The sequence below is a fragment of the Arctopsyche grandis genome, chromosome 12 (assembly GCF_051622035.1).
Source record: "Arctopsyche grandis isolate Sample6627 chromosome 12, ASM5162203v2, whole genome shotgun sequence".
NCBI lineage: Eukaryota > Metazoa > Arthropoda > Insecta > Trichoptera > Hydropsychidae > Arctopsyche > Arctopsyche grandis.
The window spans coordinates 16,971,669-16,991,484 of NC_135366.1; the positions used below are offsets into that span (position 1 = coordinate 16,971,669).

Below are 19,816 nucleotides of genomic sequence, written 5' to 3' on the forward strand. Positions count from 1 at the left end.
CCTGTTTTTTGTACACAAAAGAACAAATTAACCAACGAACTACATATGTACTATGTACATATGTATCTATGTAGTTTGTCTATGCTCAAAATATACTGAGCAACATAACACTTTTCACTTTATCTACATATATAGTGTAGATTTTGACTGATTCGAACTCAAAATCGATTACTGATCACTTTTTCATGATGTAGTTTCCTTTACCGGAGCGAAGACTAATTGCGCATTTTTTTAAACGCTTATATCACATCTCAAATTGAAAGAACCCACCAACAATCAATTGCAAACTTAATATAGATTGATTATTTTTCGCTTCAGTAATTCTTTTGTTGCTCAGTAATAATTATTAGGCCTTTTTTCACAACCGCTTTTCCCAATCGTGTGCGTAACTGGGGTTGCAATATTTTAAAATAATAACTGAAACGGGAATTATAGCAACGTTGTAATGCGATTTCCTATTTAGAATACTTGGCATTTGGACATCTCAAAGGTTTTGGCAGCTATGTAAATGTTTCATACGACACCTAGTGGAAGTTTTAACTCTTAGCACTTGTATTAACAAACTAGTATGTTCACGAACGAACTGAAGTGAGCACGTTGATTGCAACACATATAATAAATTTTACACATAGTATATCTGCTTTTCACTTTGAACGAAAGTAGCCCTTCCGAACCTAAATATGTATACCGTTGCCATTGCTAGCTGTACGTTGACAAATATTGCGGTTGTAAAAAAATCAACAGAGTAATCGATTTTTTGTACCATTTTCGATGCCACGTAATGCAAATTTTCCCACTTTCATTACCAGATTATGAAAATTTTATCTCAGTGAATGTGAAAACGCGGCGTAAATTCATTTAATGGATATTTCGCTTATATGGAACTGCCTGGCGTTGATTAGGCAGGCCAAAGTTGAAAAGCGATATTAAAAAGTGATTTTTTTAAGAAAAAATTATCGTGGTACTAAATTGAAAACAATAAATTTGTAATAACGAAATAACAAACATTTTTTGATTTTTAAATGCTTTTTATTATTACTAAACTATGTTCAAAATACATCTTATATCAATTTTAATAGCTATTGATCTACTGATCATTTTCTATTTTATAATTTTAATTTAATTTTGTTAGTAATCATAGTATTATATTATTCTAATGTTAATGTACATCATAATAGGAAAGATAGCTCAAAAATCTATATAAAATTCTTATAAATGCTCATAATACATCTAATACATAATATTAATTAAAGACTCTCTAAAGTCGATGACCTAAAGCAGATTGTTTTTAGGTAATCTGTGTTTATACCTGAAGGGTATAGACATTTTGTTGTAATCACCGAGACTCTTCACAAGTGTGTTAGTATGGTTATTAGTGATTCTGTCATATAATCTACTGGTTAGTCTGTTAGTAATGTCTGTAACAAACCGAATATTATTTATGCATGCAGTTTTTTTAAGTTAGTATAATATATATGGGTGTATTATAAATTATTTTTAGGGATTTATTTTGTATTATTTGGAGCACATGTTGTTACATACATATGTATGTACGTATCATTGTATATGTACATATGTATATCGATAGTGAGTGATTTTACCAACAAAAAATGTATGCATTACAAAATCGATAAAAGGGTGTTTTTCGTTTTATATTATATTATACAACCGGACATAATCATTGTCGCTTGTCTACCTCCGTCATGTTGTCGCTCGAGCGGAATTCTGACATCTCACTGTCGAAATGTCTTCCAACAAAACCGCACTCGAATATGTATTTTATCGATATTAAAACTTTCATGGTTCTCAAGAGTATCTATTTGCATCTCAACCGTTAAATTCGAAACACGAAGTCGAATCTCGACACCCTCGTCCTCAAAAGTGACGCCGCTGAAAAATACGCACACTCAAAGTCGTATGCAAATGTAAGACCAACGACTAATTTTAATAACAATCTGTCGGCTATCTCGCATTTCAAAAGACCGTGTCTAACAATGGTGCTTTTTGTGTTGTGGAACGGAACAACAGTTGAAATATTTCCGGCTTTTTCGATGTACAAAACGAAAGCAAAAATGCAATGCGCCCGTTGGAGCGTCTCTTTCTTCAGCTCGCTTGGTTTTTCTCAAATCACTTGTATATATGTATGTATGTATATTATACATAAATATATACACAGAGCGTATATAATATATACAATTCAATGTGTGTATATTAAAAATTGCGCATACCTATTCTTACATTTTTAGCCGTTGGAGAAAAATTCGTGAATTTTTCTCCAACGGCTGCTGTAAATGTAGTGTTCGAATGTAAACAACGGGTCCGAAATTTATCTACATTGTATGTACCTATTTACATATATATAATGACGTTATGTCATATATCTGCAGTAATAGATACATACATACATACATAAGTACGTGTTGTATGTTTTGGAAAACATCACATGTGTAAATTTCCATCATAAAATGATAAGATAAGAACAGATAACTTTGTAATTAAACGAGGAAAACCTTCTAAAGCGCAAGCTTACAGCCTTTCGGTCTAATATTTTGTCTGTAATTTCTGTATAATGTTTTGCGGTGAAAATTTGATTTAACAAATGTTGATTGTCGCTTTTCGTAAGCGCTTTGACACAGATTGAAGTAAAAATTTGATTCGTTAATTCGTTTCTATCGAAATTGTAGATCGTTCATTTTTGATAATTGTAATTAATTTATTTTTGAATTAACGTACGTATGTATGTACATATGTATTTATGTATTTACTTCCAATAATGTAAATTAAAAAAAAATGTTTTATCGAAAATAGAGAACCGTCACGCAAAATATCCATTAATATGATTAGGATAAAAACAGTATATAAAATATTATAATGTATAAAAGAGGCTTCATACATAATACTTTTTCTCATTGTGTACGAATTTGTAGTTTATTTTTATTTTATTATATAACTTTGTGAAATATTACAATTTTTGGAAATAAAGAAAACGACTCGGAACCGAACATTGTTGTGCTCTATCGTTATAGTACATAGAAAAGCAATCGAATATAATGTATTTATGAAACGGCTATAAGCTACGAAACATAAAAAAAAAAAAAAATATATATATATATATATATATATATATATATATATATATATATATATATATATATATATATATATATATATATATATATATACATCGTTCGAACTAACTGAATTCATTTGCATAAAATGCTTTGAATCTCTTTTTATATTCATTTGGTCGCGGCACGCTACGTGTTAACATCGTATGTGCATTATTATTTACACCGAACACTCGAGCAAAGGGGTTACCCTTACGGGTCCTTTTAATCCGGTTTGCATTTGAATTTTATTTTCATTCTTTTAGACACGTCAAAAATAAATATTCATTTCGTGCACAAATTTAGTTCTGAAATATTTATTTACACCCAATATGAATATATAATAGGTACGTTTAGTATATATAAAAGTTTTATGTAATCGTTTGTGTTCCGACTTTTGTAATGACGTGTGGCAAACAGTCTTATTAACTGATTGTCGATTGGCATTATTGACGAGTTGGCATTAGTGTCGGCCCAAGCGGAAATACGCGACGGTCGACAGAGTCACCGAGTAGACGGCGTACGGACAGCTTGTGTTCCGTACGCTCCGCTGGCCCACCACGTGCAAATTTTACATTTCAATAAACTACATCAAACCATTATCGAAGTCTTTTCCATGATGGTCACTTCGAACCGGACACCAGTAACCTAGGCCACAACACCAAACGGACAAACCAATAGGAAAAAACGTGGTCGAGAAAAAATGGATGTCAATTAAGAAATCGGTATCGTTCCTTTGTTACTATCCATACCTTTCCAATACTAATAACATGTTTGCTTCTATTTCAGCAATATATTGATTGATGTACAGAGGTACATGACCGCGTGATTGACGCAGAAAATATATAAATAAAAACATAACCTACAAAGACGCATGGGACACAGAGGTAATCCAAAATTATCGGAACGATCACATAAACATCGTAAAGGATATTCAAGTAAGTGAATGTATTCAATCTCAGGCAATCTGTTCAAAAGGCAATCATGTGGGTAGGTCAGTTTTAAAATATGTTTTAAAGTATAACAATTAATTAACGCGATTGTATAAAATAATATCGCGCTACGAAGGAATGTTTCATCGGTCGCATCGAATTTCGTATTAAAAGTGTAAAATCAGATGTAGTGTAAAATTAGCAAAGCACGTGGAGAATTATACTTGTAGCCCCAAAGTGGCTTAAACCAAGTACATACCGGTATATGCATATCGGTAGATCTTTGTTTCTTAATGTGTGTAGAAACACCCTCCCCCCCCCCCCCTTCCACGATAAATGTGGAATTATACTTGTAGCCCCAAAGTGGCTTAAACCAAGTACATACCGGTATATGCATATCGGTAGATCTTTGTTTCTTAATGTGTGTAGAAACACCCTCCCCCCCCCCCCCCTTCCACGATAAATGTGGAATTACACTTGTAGCCCCAAAGTGGATTAAATCAAGTACATACCGGCATATTCATACATCGGTAGATCTCTTTGTTTCATAATGTGTGATGAAACAGTGGTGATTTAAAATAAATCACAAGACTTGTAGCCCCAAAGTGGTTTAAATCAAGCACCCACCAATTTAGGGTTGTTATTTCTTCCAAAATATGTTGGATAGATTCTGGTGATAATAGTTAAAGTAGAATATTAAGATTCACGGTGAATCATTGAATATTATTACCTTATCTCTACGAATAGTTCAATTGACAGCTATAGTAGAGAATAACTGTATTTATGAGACGAAATAGTGCAACTTTCTGAAACAAATGTCAAGTGCTGAAAACGAGGAAATAGAAGCTTCGACTTCCCAGTCGCATAAAGGTCGAAATCCAACTAGGGACGTAGAACCTATTAGAGACAGGTCAAGCTCTAGAATACATCAGACTCGAAGTCAGACTCAATCGATAAAAACATTAGCGAAAGAAAATAAAGTAGAAGTTACAATGACGTCAATAGAATTAAGGTATTCGGGCGCGTTTAAAAGACTACAGGAGAAAATAGACAGAATCTCCGAAATAAATGAAGGACAGTATCAATTTATTGAAAAAGCATACGAATATCTCCAAAAACTCCATTATGAGTATTTAGACAACATCACAGATATAGAGCAGGCGGATCAAATAGACGAAGAGTTCTACATAATCACAATGACAATTCAAAATCTTAAAGCAGCATTAGAGAGACAATCCATTCAAGATTGTAAACTGAAGGTAGAGCAAGCAACAATTAAATTTGCTAGAGATAAGTTACCGACGTTAACCATTCCCACATTTCAGGGAGATCCATCTGAATGGCAATCGTTTCAACAAGCTTTTAAGAATATAATAGGAAACAAAACGGAATATTCGAATGTCACGAAATTGCAATATTTGCATCAATCCTTAATCGGTCCCGCTTTGGCAGCTGTATCAGGTTTAGATATTAGCTCAGACAATTACGAAATAGCTTGGAGTATTTTAGACAAGCAATATAATTTACCAAGACTTAATCTCAAAACTAGGATTAATTCACTTTGTGACTTAAAATTAATCACAAGAGAATCACATATCGAATTGAGAAATCTATTGAATCAGGTAACAGTGTGTATTAAAAACATTGAATCGTTGGGTTACGCGAGAGAAATTTTAGATCCATGGGTAACATGTTTAGTTCTAAGGAAATTACCTTTTAATATAGTAAGAGACTGGGAAATATCGCTGGTTAGCAGAGAAATGCCACCATATGAAAGTTTAGAGACATTCTTGCAGAATAGATGTAATGTATTACAATCTACTGCATCTGTAACTACGGTGAAGGAATTCCCTCATAGTCGTCAAAGAATCATGAGAACTCATGTCGCGAACAAAAACCCATCAAGTAAGGTAAACGCATGCGCATTCTGTCGAAATAATCATTTCATAGGCAAATGTGATAAATTCAAAGCAAAATCCAGTATGGAAAGAAATGAATTCGTTAAATCTAATAACATGTGTTTTAAATGTTTAAATTCATCGCATAAGATAACAAATTGCAAGTCTAACTATAATTGCTTAAGGTGCAAACAAAACCATCACACTTTGTTGCATCAGGACGATACATTTAGTTCCAATAATACGGGAAGGAAGTCAATTAATGCTCATTCTACTCATTTCTCTCAAAGGGAGATAATTTTACCGACGGTACAAGTAGACATTATAACGTCCAATGGAACGGTCGTTAAGGGTCGCACATTATTAGATTCCGGCTCACAAGTCAACTATGTTACCACATCTTTCGCTAAGAAGAATAACTTCAAGTTAGAGAAAATCTCTCAAAAAATTGTAGGTATCGCTAATCAAGAAAGTAGCATTCGTCACATCACCAAGGTGACCATAAGGTCTTCAACCACTAATTACTCAACCAAAGTGTTGTGTTTGGTATTACCAGAAATTACTGGCGAAATTCCAACTGTGAAACTGGATCAACAGTTAATTTCAATACCAGCGGGAATCAAGTTATCAGATCCCCTTTGGAATAAACCGACGCCAATCGATTTCTTGCTCGGCGCCGAGATTTGCGTTCATGCTATGAAAGCAGGAACCATCCAGTTAGGAAAAGGTATGCCTATCTTAAAGGATACCGAATTCGGATGGACAATAGTTGGTCCATATCCCGAAGTAAATAATGCTCCAGGGAAGAGCCACATAGGCTTAAGTCAATTAGACAGTCACATTCAAAACTTTTGGATGATCGACCAGGTTCCTATGGTAAAACATCAATCTCTTGAGGAGAAAAGATGTGAGGAACATTTCCAAGCACACACATCACGAGATAAAAACGGTAGATTTTGTGTAGCTTTACCATATAAAAATTCCCCGGTAGTATTAGGAAGTTCATTGCACATTGCGGAGAAAAGACACAAAACTTTGGAAAGACGTTTTTTAGCCAATAATAATTTAAAAATGGAATACAATAAAGTTTTAGAAGAGTACATAAATTTAGGACATATGTCAGAGTGTGAACCTCCGGAGGCACATGAGGTTCATTGTTATTTACCTCATCACGTCGTGGTTAAGGAGTCTAGCCTTACCACTAAATATCGTGTAGTTTTTGATGCGTCCGCAAAGACAACGTCTAATATCTCACTAAATAATATTTTGATGGTGGGACCTAGTGTCCAATCAGATTTGTTAAGTTTACTACTCAACTTTCGACTCCATAAATACGTGATTACTGCGGATATTAAGCAGATGTACCGACAGATTCAAATAGCAGAGAAAAATAAAAATGTACAACGAATCATTTGGCGAACAGATCCCCAGAGTAAATTCAAGCATTACAAGCTTAATACAGTAACATTCGGAACTGCTTCAGCCCCATTTTTAGCTACTAGATGTCTAAATCAGTTAGCAGAGGAGAATAGAAACAAATATCCCATCGCTAGTAAAGTGATCGAACGTGATTTTTATGTTGATGATTTGCTCACGGGAACTAATACTATTGAAGCTGGTAAATTATTAAAGGTTCAACTGGAAACCATATTATTATCAGCCGGTATGCCCTTAAGCAAATGGACATCGAACAACTCCGATATAATCACGGATGTTAAAGCTGACGATTGTTCAGATTTTAACTTCTCTAACGAATCACACAAAACTTTAGGTTTATTTTGGAAACCGCGGGAAGACGTTTTTGTATTTAAGGTTCAAACCGAAGTCGAGACTGAAAATATAACAAAAAGAAACTTTTTATCAGTAATTAGTCAGATCTTCGACCCATTAGGACTATTATCTCCATTGTTAATTAATTATAAGATATTAATGCAATCTGTCTGGCAACAAACCATTGGTTGGGATGAATTCATTCCTCAGACAATCTTCAAAAAATGGAAAGATTGTCAATTATCCAATACAGTCATGAAACTTTATAAAATTCCTAGATTGATAATACTAAATAATGTCATTAATATACAGGCACACGGATTTTGTGACGCATCCGAGAAAGCTTATGGTGCTTGTATTTATGTAAAATGTACTGATCAATTGGGAAATTCCAAATGTCATCTTGTGTGTTCTCGTTCGAGAGTCGCTCCGCTCAGTTTGGTAACTATTCCGCGTTTAGAGCTGTGCTCCGCTATGTTATTATCAAAGTTAATGAAGTCAACAATAGACCAATTAACAATTCATATTAATGAAAAATATTATTGGACGGATTCAACCGTCGCATTGCATTGGATTAGAGGAGAGTCATGTAAATGGACCACCTTCGTTGCCAATCGAGTGGCCGAAATCCAATCAATATCTCAACCCATTGAGTGGTACCATGTCTCCTCTACAGACAATCCAGCAGATTTAATTTCTCGAGGGACTCAACCATCAGAATTAAATCATAATTCGTTATGGTGGGACGGCCCTAGTTGGTTGAAATTAGACGAATCACGATGGCCTCGAAGACCTCCTGAGATCACAATAGATCTTCCAGAGAGAAGGGTAGTCACTAACGCTACCCTTGTGAGGGAAAATAATTGGATAGATAAATATTCTCATCTTCCAAGACTCCTTCGAGTTTTATCATATGTTCGTCGGCCACTAAGGAATAAACAATTAAACGTTAAAGAAAATAACGAACCGTCCGCTTTAGAATTAAAAGATGCTTTAAATAATTTGATAAGGTTATCGCAAATGGAATCATTTCCATTGGAATATCGTTTGCTGAGCAAGGGACATCCAATTCCCAGTAGCAGTAAATTAGCTAAATTGTCCCCTCTATTCCACGAGAATTTAATTTGTGTTGGAAGTAGACTTCCTCTGGGAACAACTCTATCAACGTCACCCATTATCTTGTCAAATAAGCATAAACTTACACACATGATTGTCCGAGATGCGCACTTGAAATATATTCACTTGGGTACTCAAGCCTTACTGTCGTTATTGCGGCAGACCTATTGGCCATTGGCCGGACATAATACTGTCAAAGGAGTGGTGCGTTCATGTGTCATTTGTTTCAGAAATAAACCACTGTCACACAATAGATTAATGGGATTACTCCCGCTTGAACGTACCACTGCGAATTTTCCTTTCAGTCATGTGGGGATAGACTTCGCAGGACCTTTTCCTGTGAAGAGTGGTTGCAATAAGAATTCTAAGATAGTTAAGGGTTACGTTTGTGTCTTTGTGTGTTTTTCCAGTAAGGCAGTTCACTTGGAACTTGTCGGAGACTTAACGAGTTCAAATTTCTTAAATTGTTTAAGAAGATTCGTAGCCAGACGTGGCAGGCCCAATACGATATATTCCGACAATGCTACTAATTTTGTCGGTGCAAGTCGTGAACTCGTTAATTTAGTAAAATTAATTTACGAACGTCCTCATGAGGAGAAGCTACTACGGTATGTAGCCTCCGAAGGGATTCGTTGGAAGTTTAACCCGCCAAGGGCGCCTCACATGGGAGGGCTGTGGGAAGCAGCGGTTAAATCCATGAAGATTCATTTAAACAAGGTGTTAAAGGCCACCACCTTAAATTTCGAATCATTTTGTACGGTATTGACTCAAATAGAAGCTTGCATGAATTCCCGTCCTCTTAGTCCCTTGTCTTCGGATCCACTAGACCTTTTACCCCTCACACCTGGACATTTCTTAATTGGCAGATCCTTACTCGCTCTTCCAATGGAGGTTAAATATAACACTAATGTCCATGCCAATCTGCTTCAGATACAATTGACCACAGCAGCATTTTGGAAACGTTGGTCGGCGGAATATTTACATTCTTTGCAGTTACGACACAAATGGAAGAAGGACTCGAGCAACAATCTGAGTGTGGGTCAAATGGTCCTGTTAAAGGAGGAACACATGCTGCCAACCCGATGGGTCTTGGGTCGAGTCACTAAATTGTATCCCGGACCAGATGGCAGAGTTCGAGTCGTCGACGTCTTTACTGCCAGCGGAGAGTTTCGTCGGTCCAGTCATCTAGTGGCGCCATTGCCGATTCTACCACAAGGACCACTTGACAGGAAGGAAGATCAGCAAGAGGGAGGAGAAACAGCAGCTTCAATTCCGTCAACTTCGGTAGCTTAGTTTAACCCGAAGACACTACCCCCAACTCATATTACTTATTAGATGTAATCATGAGTTTAAATCATTCAATGTTAATAGTAGTACTCCGTAATTCACTTTAATTGTGTTGTGTGTATAATTTAAGCTATTTTCATTTTAACATTCGGCAGTATATATCTCCGAATTTAATCTAATCATTTTGTCTTTATAATATAAGACTTGTCTCATGTCATCACTCGGAAGGATTATATCCGAGTTTAAAATAAACTGTTCAAATTTGACAGTTAAAATTAGATTCATGATTTGTTAATGTTAGTCTCCAAGCCACACTTAATGGAGCATCTTAAATTATTTCATGTCTACTTAATTATAACCTGCCGGGAGTCATCCGCAGGTCTTATGTTTCTTGTTATGAAAACATAAGTTAACTCTTACTGTTTATAGTATTTATGTGAATCATAGAATAAGTAAATATTATAATACTGAACATTTCGATGTTTAACGTAGAGACATCTATAATCATAGTTCGCCTTCATTTCCTGCTTGTAGGAATGAATGAATGACTTTCCAATTTACTTTTAATTTAGCAATGTTTGTGCTACTTGTTGATGAAATCAAGTTAACTTAGGAGCATTACACTCACTAATCAAGTTTAGTTGATCGGTAATAGCTGATCTGTCTTGACAACTGTAACAGTGTCAACATTGTATTGTCTAAGTTAACATCAAGATGAGGAATGCTTAAGTTTTAAACCATATACAGTCCACTCTCTCTTCTTTAAAGTAAACTTATCTTGTAATGCTTATTCACAGCTTCAAAGGAGATTTCAAAAATTTTGATGTAAATAGAAACAACATTCACCAGAGGTATACCTATAAGTTGAAATATTACTGAACCAATAAATTGATTTTATCCTCACACTGGATGAGGCAAAGGTTTCATTATTCACCCTCTATTTAATTATTTTAAGAGCTATGATTTATTGTAAACGACTCGTCAGTAATGCTGTAACTCTGTAGAATAACTGTATTGTTCAACAGTTTTCCTATGTGGGACTATGTTCCGACTTTTGTAATGACGTGTGGCAAACAGTCTTATTAACTGATTGTCGATTGGCATTATTGACGAGTTGGCATTAGTGTCGGCCCAAGCGGAAATACGCGACGGTCGACAGAGTTCGAGCAGACGGCGTACGGACAACTTGTGTTCCGTACGCTCCGCTGAACCACCACGTGCAAATTTTACATTTCAATAAACTACATCAAACCATTATCGAAGTCTTTTCCAGTTTGCATATGCATATATGATTAATTTGATAATAAAAGTGAAGTTTGTGTGCTCTTATGTATGTATGTACATACATACATACATGAAAGCACTAGTAATAATATCAATAACATCGTAAATCAATCAAAATAGCTTGCTGTGGTTGAAAATGTGTCACAATTTTAAACATAAATCTAGATTATTTCGCCAGTTTATTTTTGAAAATACCACGAGTTATGATCGTTTTATAACATTATACTAACGAAAATTTATCACCGATTCCCCAATGATATTAATGTTTCAAATAAACGCATTTTTGAGGTTAATTAATGATAATGTAATATATGATTACAAGTATTGCACATATGTATTATATGAATATGATTGTACACATATACTGATACCAAAAAAAAAACATTTCCACAATAGCGGTATTTAAAAATGCTATCAACGAAATTCGGGTATCTTAGAGAGGGACATCGATTTTCTCGATATAATAACGGTGTGTCAATGGACGGTGATAGCGACAAATTATGATTATGGATAGTTTATTTATTCATTTTGTATCGACTAATCGTGCGTTGCCTAACAGATCTCACCAAAGTGACGAATGCGCTTAACAAATTAAGAACAGAAAAAAATACATGAATTTAAAAAACATACATGTCATTAATAATTCTTACAGTAAACAAATATAATGACGGTGAATTTGTTAAAAACAGCCAAGTTAACAGTTAAAAATTAACTTAGGTCTAGTCGGTCGCGATCCTCGTAAACAAGGAAGCGGTGCAGTGAATGAAAAGAGATATTAAAAATGTCACTGGCACCATCCAGTGAGTTTAAATAACCTCGGTGACCTCGAGGAATAGGAGAATTACATAGAATATGCCGCGGTTCTTGTCTGAGGAATATGAAATAGGGGACGATGGCGGGTCCAGGTAAAAGAGCAAGAAGGCCAGAATAGACTGGCATGAGACAAAACCTCGAAATATAGAAAATAAGAACTTGATTAGGGCAACAGTCCTCCTGTGTTCAAGAGAAGTGTAGCTGACCATACCCATAACAAATCTTGAATGAAATAAATATGGTTAAGTCTCATGCTGCTCCTTATAAAGGAGCCGGAGAAAGCGTCGTTGGATAAGCTCAAGCTTAATAGACTGACTTTTGGCCGAAGGCCTCCAGATCCAGATAATGATACTTCTCACCAGAGCATTATACAACAGCCTCAAAACAGTAGGATTATGGAAATTCCGGTAATTGCAAAAATCAAACCCTAGCATCCTTGAAGCAGAGCAACGCACAGAATAAATGTGATTGAAGAACTTGAGTTCACTCTGAAAAGCAACCAGAAGAGTAGCATTATATAATATACTATAATAGCCTTACTAATAGCCCAATAAATTAGAATAGCCTTACATTTGGAGACACTGAGAGGCAAACGGCTGGTTAAAGACCAAGCATGAAGAGCATTTGAATCTTCTTGTAAAAAGCTTGCAAGAGCGCTCAGAATCTATAATAAATCATCCGCATATAGTGAAAAATAGCAGTTGACTAAGTGTACGCCAATATCATTAACAAATAAATTAAAGAGCAAGGGTCCGAGGTTAGAGCCTTGGGGAACCCCGGAGTCAGCAATGGAGCGAGAGGTACCAGAGACAACAAACTATTGACGATTCATGAGATATGCATCAATCTGTCAAGAAATCCATAAGCGGACATTTTTTTCAATGATATAATATGATTCAGCTTATCAAACGCTTTCTGGAAATCAGTATAAATCACAAAATTATAGTTCGAAATACTATCGAAATCTGAAAACTTCGATATACATAGGAAAAAGAATACTTAAAAAAAAAAGTTAAAATAAACTAAACGCGTTGGTCGTTTTTTTAGCGTACATAGACGTCATATTCACCTCTCTCCCCAGTTATCGCCGAGAACAAACGAAAAAATCTTTATTCAACTCACAACAGACATCGACACGTTGTCGCTACACGTGACCCCTTCTCATCCCGACCCAACAAAATAATATTATATTTTTGAGGAATAAATTTCGCACGATAAACCTCGTACGAGCAAAACGTTCGCTGAATTTCTCAACGGAAAATTTGGTACGCGCCATGATGCGTGGAATGTGTGCGGCAAGTGTTAATTATGAATATGAACGGACAACCCTTAAACCACATACCACACGCTAAATTCCTACATTTAAATATAATTGTAATAATACTGGTAACTATTTCGAAAAGGGATTTGCATCTTCAAAACATTACTATAGCGTATATTTGCTATGAGTACAAGTCAATATACATATTTCGAGGCGTGAGAGTGATTTTTTTTTAATAGTTACTCGCCCAAGGGAACTTTTTGCTGTCAGAAATATGCCAATTTTACAATTTCAAAAGTCTAATTTTCGGATCCAAAAACACTATTTCTGTTTGTTAATTCACAAATTGTTATCACTTCTTTTAATTCGATATGTTCAAAATCTCGGAAAAGCAGAATAAACGTATTACAGGTCATTAATATTTTATAAATATTATTAAGCGCAAAACATTATATCTATTTAATGTTTTATCTATATAGTTATTTAATTTTAATAAAAATAAAAATAAAACTTTAATAATAACGGTTCATATGTCGATTTATATATGTACATAATACTAGTTGTTTTACCCGGCTTCGCTCAATATTTGTAATATAAACAGATTAAACATGGCGAATCTAATAGTAAATATTCATTTGTTTTTTTATTAAATTTATTTGAATTGAAAAAAAAATGTATCGAATCGTCATAAACACTGTTTTGTTTATGACGATTCGATAACCCGCCCACAGTCCCCATGTCGTCATGGAAATTTTGACTTATTTCCGAAGTTTGTGTCAGATCGAAGCGATGACACACGCGACTTTTTGCCGCCCCTTCTCAATTAACTCAAACAATGGTAAAAGTTTTTTTTCAATTTTAAATGTTTTTTTTTTATTTCTTCATTTATTATACGTTCCTTAATTATTGACCCCACCTTTATGTTTTTGCATGATGGCGTACGTATTTCTCTCTGTTTAACACTTAAATGTTACAAAAATTAATACACACATACATATGTACGTACATACGTGTACGAAGTTTCGTAATCAAATCAGGCCGTTTTTGACAAAAATACCCTGGGGCGCCATTCATACCCCGCTTGAACAGAATTAGAATTTTTTTTGCTTGATGAAAGTTTAAGAAATTGATATACGCATTGAGTATATTCCATGAACCCAGTGCGTTTTCTTTTGATTTTGAGTTGATTATAATTGATTTCTGTTTAACATATGGTCTACGCGAGAAGACATGCGGGGTGAATTTAATTGAATGAAGGGATATATTTATATAGATATTATCTAAATTTGCGCCAAATAAAATATAAATATAGAAGAGTGCGTCAGCGTAAAACCGGCTTCGCGATTCGACGCAAATTTGTGATGGTAAAAATCGGCGAAACGCGAAGTCAAATGCACCTGCACTGGGAACGCTTCTTATGTATATGTAGGTCAATAAATTGTACCTATACAATCTTACAAAAAAATTTTTTTTACCAAATTATTTATTTACAAATGGTTTTTGTTTACAAAAATCCATTTTAACAGTTTCTGATAATGATTCTATTTATTTCGGAATATATACATATATACGAGTACATGTTCATATGTATGTATATGTACCTATGTATGTATGTACATACATAAAGATTTATTTTTTTTTAGTGAAAGCGGTGAATTTCATGTCAAACTTTTTTGCCAACATGGGTGCAATTTTTCGATGCTGAAAATAGTAGGAAAATGGAAAAATCGTCATTTAACAAACACGTCTATTCGTTTTCAGCATACACCGTTTCCGTGCCTGAAGCTGAATTTGAAAACAGACGAAGCGAATTTGAAAAATTCGTAGTTTCTGATCCAGAAAAATACACGACAGCTCACATTAATATTCGCTTTTCGCTTGAATTAAATTTTGCGGAAAATCTTCCGAAGCGCGTATATCAAGATCAACCATGTGCGAGATATTAAAAGCGGGGATCCTTTAATATAATATTAAACTTAAGTTAAATATCATATTAAAAATATTACATAACATATTGTAATAATATATGTATTTATACGCTATATGTAACAACCACATTGTATTATATATACATATGTACGTATTTGTATGTCATATCCACGTCAATCATCTAAAAATATCAAAATATTGCTTAACTATTTAAATTTTTCTCATGAATGGCTGTGGTTTTCAATGCGATTTATTCAAAGAAAATTTCTATAAATAAATAAATTATTTGATTGACACTTGTATAAAATTTGCATAAATATTCCTTTTATAAAATTATCATATACCTATGTATATGTATGTATATATGTTTTTTTATTTATATATTAGAAACAAAAGCCAAAAACATTGTTATTTATTGTTTGTGCATATGTGTAGTTATCGATAATTTACATAGTTGTTTCCAATACAAGAAATAATAATAAATTTATATGAAGCGAGTATGTACGTTGTAATTAAAAATTATTATTATTTTTAATTAAAAACAAAGCTTCAGATTGCTTAAACGAAATCAAATGTCATCTTTGAAAAATCACGTTGAAGTTTTGAAACGAATCCACTTTTTTTTATTGTTAAAGATCAAAATGGAAGGGAGTGGTCTTCTTCAATGTTAATCTTTAGAAATCGTGTAATTCAGAGACGGTTTTTATCTGTTTTGTCGCGATTAAAATGATCGATTTACGAGTTTGGATAAGTTGTGTGGACTAACGATCTCGAGCTTTTGTAAAAGCTTAATCCAGCTAACATAATTGGTTCCTATAAATATTCAGCCGTCTCTGCTTGCATATAAAACATTCACGAGATTAATTCAGAATGCAAATTGATCTACATCATTTTCGCATTAGAAATAAGGGAAATTGAACTTGAGCGGATATGGCATACATTAATGAATAATATTATAAATATTTTAAATGCTACGAATAGACTGTGGTATTTGAAGATTCAACCTTAATAAATCAACATTAATAAACAATTTAATTTGTCAACGAGAAATATTTCTAGCGATACGCCATTATTAAATATTTGTAACCATGCCGTTCGAATGCATTCAAAATTACGATGATATTTATTATTTTCGTTTAATCTGGCAATGTGGAACACGAAAATGATCAATTATGTACGTAAATTATGCAGCTCTATATCGAAGTTTGATTATTATATGTAGTACGCGTACCAATCAGTTATCAATTTATTTACGATATTTATAATTTACCGATCTTTAAAAAGCTACACGATTTTATCTGTACGGAATGAACTTTCGATTTTGCGAAAATATTTTTACGGATTATCGTTTCGTCGCGACACGTTTCCAAGGAAAAAAATAGCATTACAACTGTTTGTTTGTCGGCAAAAGAATTTTCCCGAGGTAAATCAGCCATTTTGTGCGGCACAGCTTGCGCTGAATACTAAAAGATGCCACACCGAATACATAAAATATTTTTCCTATTGAATTGGTACGCTTTTCAATGACTCGTTCATTTGAGAGGTTTCAAGCTATACGCAAGAAAATTTAACACTTTCGAATAACAATGAGGCAATCGCGAAAATACAACTCGACTCTTACCACTCGAATTACAACAATTCAGCTACCAAGTATTTAGATTTGTTTTCACGGTATTTATCCTTCCGTTCAAATTAATTTCGTTATTAACGTTTAACAATTCATAATTTAAATTAAAGATTTTTTCAACGAGATAATTAAACTCTGCTCAAATACACTCTATGTACATTATAAAATCAAACGAGTCTATTGATCATGTTGTAATAAAATTTCTGCTAATTAAAATTTATCGTTCAAATAAAGTTTAAATTGCTGGGTTGCCGTTTTATGAGACGTCATCGCATATAAACGCGTTAATTGCATTCGATATTATTTGTTTAATTTATGTGTGTGTCGATCTAATCAAAGATTTAATTAGTTAATGGCATTTTCTAAATTGGATTTTTTTCCTGGAACTACGCATTCTTTTGCCACCTTCTTCTGTCTCACGTCTCTCTCTATTTCCAAAATCGTTACTTCGAAAACAAACACGTTTCTGTAACTTAATTCCTAAGCGTTTCCCTACTTACATAAACATTCTATTTTATTTGAACCTCCATTTTAAATTATTTTCTACTGAATTGAATCGCATATAATATGTAATTTCTCCCATTCAAAGTATCCCATAATTTATATCTTGGCGTTTTGTACTCCTTGAACCAGTTGCGTCAAAATATTTCATCGAGAAAATGCTTTACATTGAAATATTATTTGTCTCAAGGACCAAGGAGGTGGATAAATTTTGAGAATTATTCAAAAGTTAATCAATTTTAAAACTTTACCGATATCTCAAAAGTTTTACTATTATATGTATGTTTGCGTATTAAATGTAAATTGTAGAATTTTCCATTTTGACGGTTCCTATCGCACCGATGCAGTTTCCGGTTGGAATTGGAAGGAGTGTATGTGTGTCAGAACAATTTCAAAGATGGAACTGGCGAGCTTCCCGATTCGCTAATTGTTCAAACGTTTGTAACAGCCATTGTGGGTCATAAACGGGCCGTCGGAACGGAAGCGCCAATATTAAATCCGGACATAATTTCCCGACACAATCGCAATCTTGCACGGCCGTCTGGCGGCTCTGATCACAAAACTGATTGTCGACGCAATTGATCATTGTGGAGGTCGTGCTTACATCAGAGGGGTGGAGAATTTGTCAAAAGTAGTGAATCTTTAGGGGATTTTTTTTTACCGACAATGAAAAAAAATGTCCCCCAATCAGACCGCATCGATTGTTGAAAGGCAGAGAATGCTTTCTATTGGAAGTTCTTCCATTTGAATTCCATTGGTTTTTATTTTCAATAGCGTTTTTTGACCGCAACGAGTCCTTCGATGAGTTTCATTTTTTGTCTATTTGGACTTGCGCTCATTCAATTCATTTTTTATTTAATAGCAAAAGTAAAACTAGTCCGAGAAAAAAATAAATTAAATTTTTAATCATGCTAATAAAAATCGATTGATGACTAATAATATAAAAAAATAAATAAATAATTATTTCAAATTGAGGCTTTCAGTTGGATCGAAGTTTTTAAAAATTATTATAAATATTTTTTGATGATTTATCCAAGTTTAAATTTACTTTTTAAATTTAAATACGTATGTACATACTTATCTGAAAAGATTATCTGAAAATTTTCAATAAATGTCAGAAGTCCATGTACCTTACATTTAATCCTATTCTGTAGATAAACTACCAAATAAACTTAAATTAAAAAATAATAATATTATACGGATTACGAGTTTACTTTTGGTTATAATATATCCTTAAAATTGAATAACGAACTTTTTTATTTGCTAACAAACCTAATTAATAAATAATAAACCTAATAATTATAAGATTTTTGTTTTATTAATACCGGAAAAAACATATATAGATAAAGTAAAAAACTCGAGACGTACTAAGTATAAAATAATGTTATCGTGGCATCAGTTTTAAATTTATTCTTAATCTGTTAAAAGTAAAAAAAAAATTAAAAGCACATTGTAACAAAATAAGATATTGCATAAGGCGAACGAAAACTTTGTTTCTTAATTCTAAGCGGGTTTTTCTCGGAAAATTCAAATGTTCATTCAAGTGAAATTTTATCGTCGCTCACCCGTCATTCAGCGACGCCCTTATTTCATGCACGATTAAATCTGTTAAACACTCGGAGAAAAATAGATCCATAGATGGATGATGATATATAATAGAACTTACCCGGAAAAGGTTGCATCCTCGCCGAGCCTTCGAGCCGTCATCGCGTCAACTTTGAGATGCTTCTCTTTCGCGGTCGCAAAACTTATCGAAACTAACCGAAAATATAATTGTATACAAAACGAACATCAAAACGATAGCTTTAAGAGTACTTTAGCATAGATGGTGAATATTTTTCGGGCTCGAAATCGTGTTGGATTCGTAATCGAGTTCGCGCGATGCAAGCGGTTGCGTCGCGTCAGATCTCTCCGGTAGACTGCGTTGTACTGAAGTGAGTGGTAGCTGTAGCTACTTACTTGCTGGCCCACGTTCGTTCCCAGGGCCCGTTCCCAAAGGAGACGCATTTCAAAACGGGAATGTTCCCGTCACCGACATCGTTCACGTACGCAGTCTCCCCTCCGACGAGGGATTGTCCAACCCTTAAAAAAGTGGGTCGACCTCTCGGCGGAGGGGCAAGTAATCCGAGCGCCGGTTTCTCTCCGAAGTTTGCACAAGCAAGCGATGAAATTTAAATCTTTGTTTGATTTGTGTGCAATAAGACGGCTCCGATACGATGGAGACTCGTTTCTGTTTCGTAAGAACAACGGATTTAAGTTCCGGTCGTAACACACCCACGGTTTTGCGAATC

At 34.2% G+C, this 19,816-nt stretch overlaps 2 protein-coding genes across 8 annotated transcripts in view; one reads left to right on the forward strand and one right to left on the reverse strand.

Annotated features, from left to right (window-relative positions):
• LOC143920294 (allatostatin-A receptor-like) overlaps nucleotides 1–19,461 on the reverse strand; it is an 83,752-nt gene extending 64,291 nt beyond the window's left edge. The window contains exon 1 of the mRNA XM_077443116.1: nucleotides 19,192–19,461. The gene's annotated coding sequence lies outside the window, so the exon portion shown is untranslated. The remainder of the gene's footprint in view (nucleotides 1–19,191) is intronic.
• On the forward strand, nucleotides 3,573–11,383 carry LOC143919724 (uncharacterized). Of its 7 annotated transcripts, none has more exons than XM_077442192.1 (3): nucleotides 3,573–4,045; nucleotides 9,690–9,714; nucleotides 9,817–11,361. In XM_077442192.1, the coding sequence occupies exons 2-3, from the start codon at nucleotides 9,709–9,711 to the stop codon at nucleotides 10,114–10,116; spliced, it is 306 nt and encodes a 101-aa protein (XP_077298318.1). In that variant the 5' UTR covers nucleotides 3,573–4,045; nucleotides 9,690–9,708; the 3' UTR covers nucleotides 10,117–11,361. The 7 variants fall into 7 exon arrangements, with proteins under 7 accessions (XP_077298318.1, XP_077298321.1, XP_077298322.1 ...); XM_077442193.1 differs by having other exon boundaries at nucleotides 3,609–3,994; nucleotides 9,817–11,367; XM_077442194.1 differs by having other exon boundaries at nucleotides 3,609–3,832.
• Nucleotides 19,462–19,816: the final 355 nt, after the last annotated feature.